At 53.0% G+C, this 4,334-nt stretch overlaps 1 protein-coding gene across 1 annotated transcript in view; it reads left to right on the top strand.

Moving 5' to 3' along the window:
- LRRC27 (leucine rich repeat containing 27) overlaps window positions 1-4,334 on the top strand; it is a 13,091-nt gene that overhangs the window by 2,850 nt on the left and 5,907 nt on the right. The window contains exons 3-4 of the mRNA XM_015572767.1: window positions 1,891-2,248; window positions 3,341-3,499. Coding sequence (XP_015428253.1) covers window positions 1,891-2,248; window positions 3,341-3,499 — 517 coding nt within the window. The remainder of the gene's footprint in view (window positions 1-1,890; window positions 2,249-3,340; window positions 3,500-4,334) is intronic.

Raw genomic sequence — 4,334 nt, 5'->3', positions numbered from 1 at the left:
CTTCCTTCCTTCCTTCCTTCCTTTCTTTTCCTCCCCTGAGAATTGTTGAGAGTGGAAGGGAGAGGGAGAGACAGAGAGAAACACTGATGTGAGAGAGACACATCGATTGGTTGCCTCCCACACACACCTTGACCAGGGCCCAGGGATTGAGCCTGCAACCAAGATACGTGTCCTTGACCAGAATTGAACCCAGGACCCTTCAGTCCACAGGCCAACGTTCTAACCACTGAGAAACTGGGTAGAGCTAAACTATTTTTCTTTAAAAACACCAACCCCATGCATGTAGCGGTCGGGAGCATGTAGCACTGGGAGTGTGCTGCCCTGTGCACGCGTGTGTCATGTCCTGTGTGGCACCAGTGCATCTCACTCAGCCGCCCACCGGGTCCCACAGGAGACCCATAGGGTCATGTGGGGCACACGCTGTAATAACAATGCTTGACAGCAAAGCCTCTGCCTGTTTCATATTCTGAGCTCTCCTTCTCGATGTTGTGTTTAGAGAATGGCTTTTTCTTAGAGAAAAAAGTTGTAAAACACTGATCTTGAAAAATATTTTTTAGAATTTTATGCTTAATTGACCATCACACCCTCACAAAGATGGCAGCACCCACGGCCACAAGATGGCAGCACCCAGGCACCTCAGCCCTGCCGGCAGTGAATTTTCATGCGACCATTACCTTTCTAAAAAATCCTTACCCAAGGATATGATTATTTCTTTTAGATCATCTGTTCTCGGGGAGCAGGCCTAAGCCAGCAGGTGGGTATCCCCCAAGTGTCCCAGACTGTGAGAGGGCACAGGCTGGGCTGAGGGACTCCCTGAGTGCATGAATATATATACTAGATGTGTGTTGTATGAAGAGATTTGTGCAATAGGCCTTCCTTCCCCTGGCTGCTGGCACCGGTTTTCCTCCGGCACCCGGGACCCAGGCCTTTGGTCCGGCTGCAGAGGAGAAGCCAAGCCTCTTCAGTCTTCAGTCTTTGCTCTGCACCTGCGTATGCAAATTAACTGCCATCTTTGTTGGGTTAATTTGCATAGTCTATCTGATTGGCTGGTGGGCGTAGTGGAGTGACACCAATTGCATGTTTCCCTTTTATTAGTGTAGATAATGGCTAACTAGATTAGACTTGAGAGGCTGAAAATGAATTCACCTCTTACAGGAAGTAGCTTACAGGGGTCAGAGCTGTTTAAAATGTGTCTAAGGACACAGGGTGTGTGAGTCTACATGCCTGGGACAGATGTGTGCCAGGGCTTGATGGGCACACCCCAGCCTGTCCAAGTGTCTGTGCCCGTGGGAACGGAGGCCTCATGCAGCCAGGTGGCATGGGTCTGTGGGACACCGTGGCTCCAACGCCTAATGCAGGACCTGGCAGAGACAGAGGATGAATACATTTCAGGCAAATTTGATCCCAAATAATTTACCTAGAGCTAGAGATAAAAGTGTCTGAAAGTTAACAAAAGCATTGCCAGACAAAAGCAGCAGGCACATGGGCTAAACCAGGGGTGGGCAAACTTTTTGACTCGAGGGCCACAATGGGTTCTTACACTGGACTGGAGGGCCGGAACAAAAGCATGGATGAAGTGTTTGTGTGAACTAATATAAATTCAAAGTAAACATCATTACATAAAAGGGTACGGTCTTTTTTTTTTTTTTTTTTTTTTAGTTTTATTCATTTCAAACGGGACAGATCCGGCCTGCGGGCCATAGTGTGCCCACAGCTGGGCTAAATGTTGATTAGAAATTAAGGCACGCAAAGGATGTGCATAGGGAGTACCTTCCCTTACAGGGGTTTACGGGGACGGCCAGAGCCCGGCAGAGGGAGCTGCCTGGGGTTGCTTGAGGCTCAGCCCAGGGTTGCAGCGCAGTCGACTGAATAGGGATTTTATTTTATTAGCGATGCACCTAAGTCAGCTGCCATATCCCCTGCTGGCCTTACCCGAAGAATGTGCACCTGACGGAGGCACCGCTAATTCTCAGGCACCAAAGGGGACCAGGTTAAAAGAAATGGAGGGCCCGTTCCCACCTGTTGAGAGACTGGACCTGAGTGAGCTCAGGAAATCGGCCGATTCCTGTGAAGACTGGCCAAGTGAGGAGGAGATCAGGCGCTTCTGGAAGCTGCGGCAGGAGATCGTGGAGAAGGAGCAGGTGGAGGTTCTGCAAAACCAGCTCCTCGCCATGGAGCTGCCTCCAAACCTCCGGGCCGTGCTGCGCACCCGGGAGGAAGCGCGCCCCAACCCCAGACACGCCCTCAGGTACGACTCCTAGGCCACCAACCCCAGACACGCCCTCAGCTACTACTCCTAGGCTAAGGTGTGTCCTCAGGTCTTTTCAAAGTTGAAAAACTGCTTTGCAACTATCTGTTAAAACATCAGGGATGTGTGTGTCTGCATTGCCTTCACTAGTTAGGCAGCAGTACCAACCTGGCTTTGGGTTAAAGTCACCCCAACATGGGCTCCAAGTAGGTGGTTACACAAGAGAAAAGCCCAAATCCTGTGTGTTTGAGTGTGTGTATGTATGTGTGTGTTATATGTCTGGTGTGTGTGTGTGTGTGGTATGTCTGTGCATGGTATGTGCCCATGTGTAAATTATATGTGTGTTGCATGTACATGATGTACATGATGGGTGTTGTGTGTTTGTGGTGTATGATGTGTGTTGCACATGCACGATGTGTGTAATGTGTGTTGCATGTGCATGATATAGGTGATGTGTTGTATGTGCATGGGTATGTGTGGCATATGTTGTGTATGCATACTATGTGCTGTGTGTTGCACATGCATTGTGTGTGTGATGTGTGTGGTATGTGCATGGTGTGTGTGTGGGTCTGGGTATGGTGTGTGAGAAGGCTGGGGTTGGAATATTGAAAATCTTCCATCTCCAGGAAAGATGTTGCTGTTCATTGCACTATCCTTACACCTGTTCTGTAGGTCTGAACGTTTTCAGAATAAAAACCGTTGAGGTGTTACTAACCGATGGTAGCTGCAGAGGTGTAGGAAGCACATAGTGTAGGCCCTGCGGCAGCCTGGCCTGGACTTACCTCGCGACTGTCTCAGTCCTGAGTCACCCACTCGCGGACAGGACGGTCCAAGCCTGCTATTTAGAAACCTCCTCCTCCCTCCTTCCATTTGCATCAGGTGGCTCAGGGGAAGCCGGTTCAGAGCCCACAGGCCGAGGATGACCTGGCAGCTTGGGGGTGGGCGTGGAGGGCAGCACCTTCCGCGCAGGCCTAGGCTGCAGCTGGCCCAGAAGCCCTGCTCTCAGGTTGTGTGTTTTCTACCGCATCTTCCAGGTGTGTGTTCATCGCAAGGTTTTGTTAGGTACTTGGCTAAAACCTTGTGTAATTCCAGAAGGAAGATACCCTCCTTCAAGGGCGCCCTGCCTGGCCTGGCGTTAGCGCACCCGGCGGGGACAGGGACGGCGAAAGAAGCAGAGCAGCTGGAGGAGAGGCGGGCCTCGGCCTTCAGGGAGCTGCGGGAGAAGCAGGCGCTGATGGAGCAGCGCCGGAGGTGAGCCTGGGCTCCCTGGGATCCCGGCGGGCCTGGGGCGACTCCTGATAAACGGACTGTTTCTCCCCCTTTGGAAGCTGGGAGCTGCTTCCGAGTGCAGGCCATCTCGGGGCAGGCTCTCCCTGCACGCCCGTCCCCACCCGCCTCCTCACGCCGCCTGCCTTCTTTGTTATACCTTCCTCCAATTTCTCATTCTTCCTTAATCTGCCCTCCTCCCCTTTCATTTACTTGGCTGGCAGGTCTTTTCTAAAGAACAATATTTAAAAGTAACATGCTTGTCCATTCACTCTCACCCTTGCCTCGCGGGTCTGCTGCTGCTGCGGCCACCCCTGTGCTCAGCGTGTCCTCTGTCCAGCTCTGCTGACCGCCCGCCTTCCCCGTGCTCTGGGCCCTGGGAGGCCGGCCAGCATGGGCCTCATCCACAGCACCCAGGAGCCCCTTGCCTCCTGGTTGGGTTTGGTCAGTGGAGGGGTCCCAGCAAGGGGGTCGGAGAGAAGAGGGAGCTGGAGGGCAGTACCTTTATTCCACCTGCCCCTCCCTGTGAATGCAACCTGGGCCTGGCCAGGTCCCCCCCAGAGGCCCACCCCATGCTTCTCACTCCAGGGTTCCACCCGGCAGTCACTCCTTCCCTCATCCCTGGGCGGCTAGCCCCACTGTCCATGCACTGCCCCAGGACCTGTCTGCCCCTCCCCCATGAATAGCCTGGTGTGAATAAACCTTCCTGAACCCATCCCGTGAGTGTGTCTTCTCTCGGGCCCTGATGGATGCAGACTGTTCACGGACCCAGTTCTGAGGGTGCACGATTGTCCTCCCGCCACCAGGCCTACTGTCTAGT

The sequence above is a fragment of the Myotis davidii genome, unplaced genomic scaffold (assembly GCF_000327345.1).
Source record: "Myotis davidii unplaced genomic scaffold, ASM32734v1 scaffold72, whole genome shotgun sequence".
Lineage (NCBI taxonomy): Eukaryota > Metazoa > Chordata > Mammalia > Chiroptera > Vespertilionidae > Myotis > Myotis davidii.
Note: the sequence above shows the minus strand (reverse complement) of the source record. Positions and strands in the feature narration are given on the sequence as shown.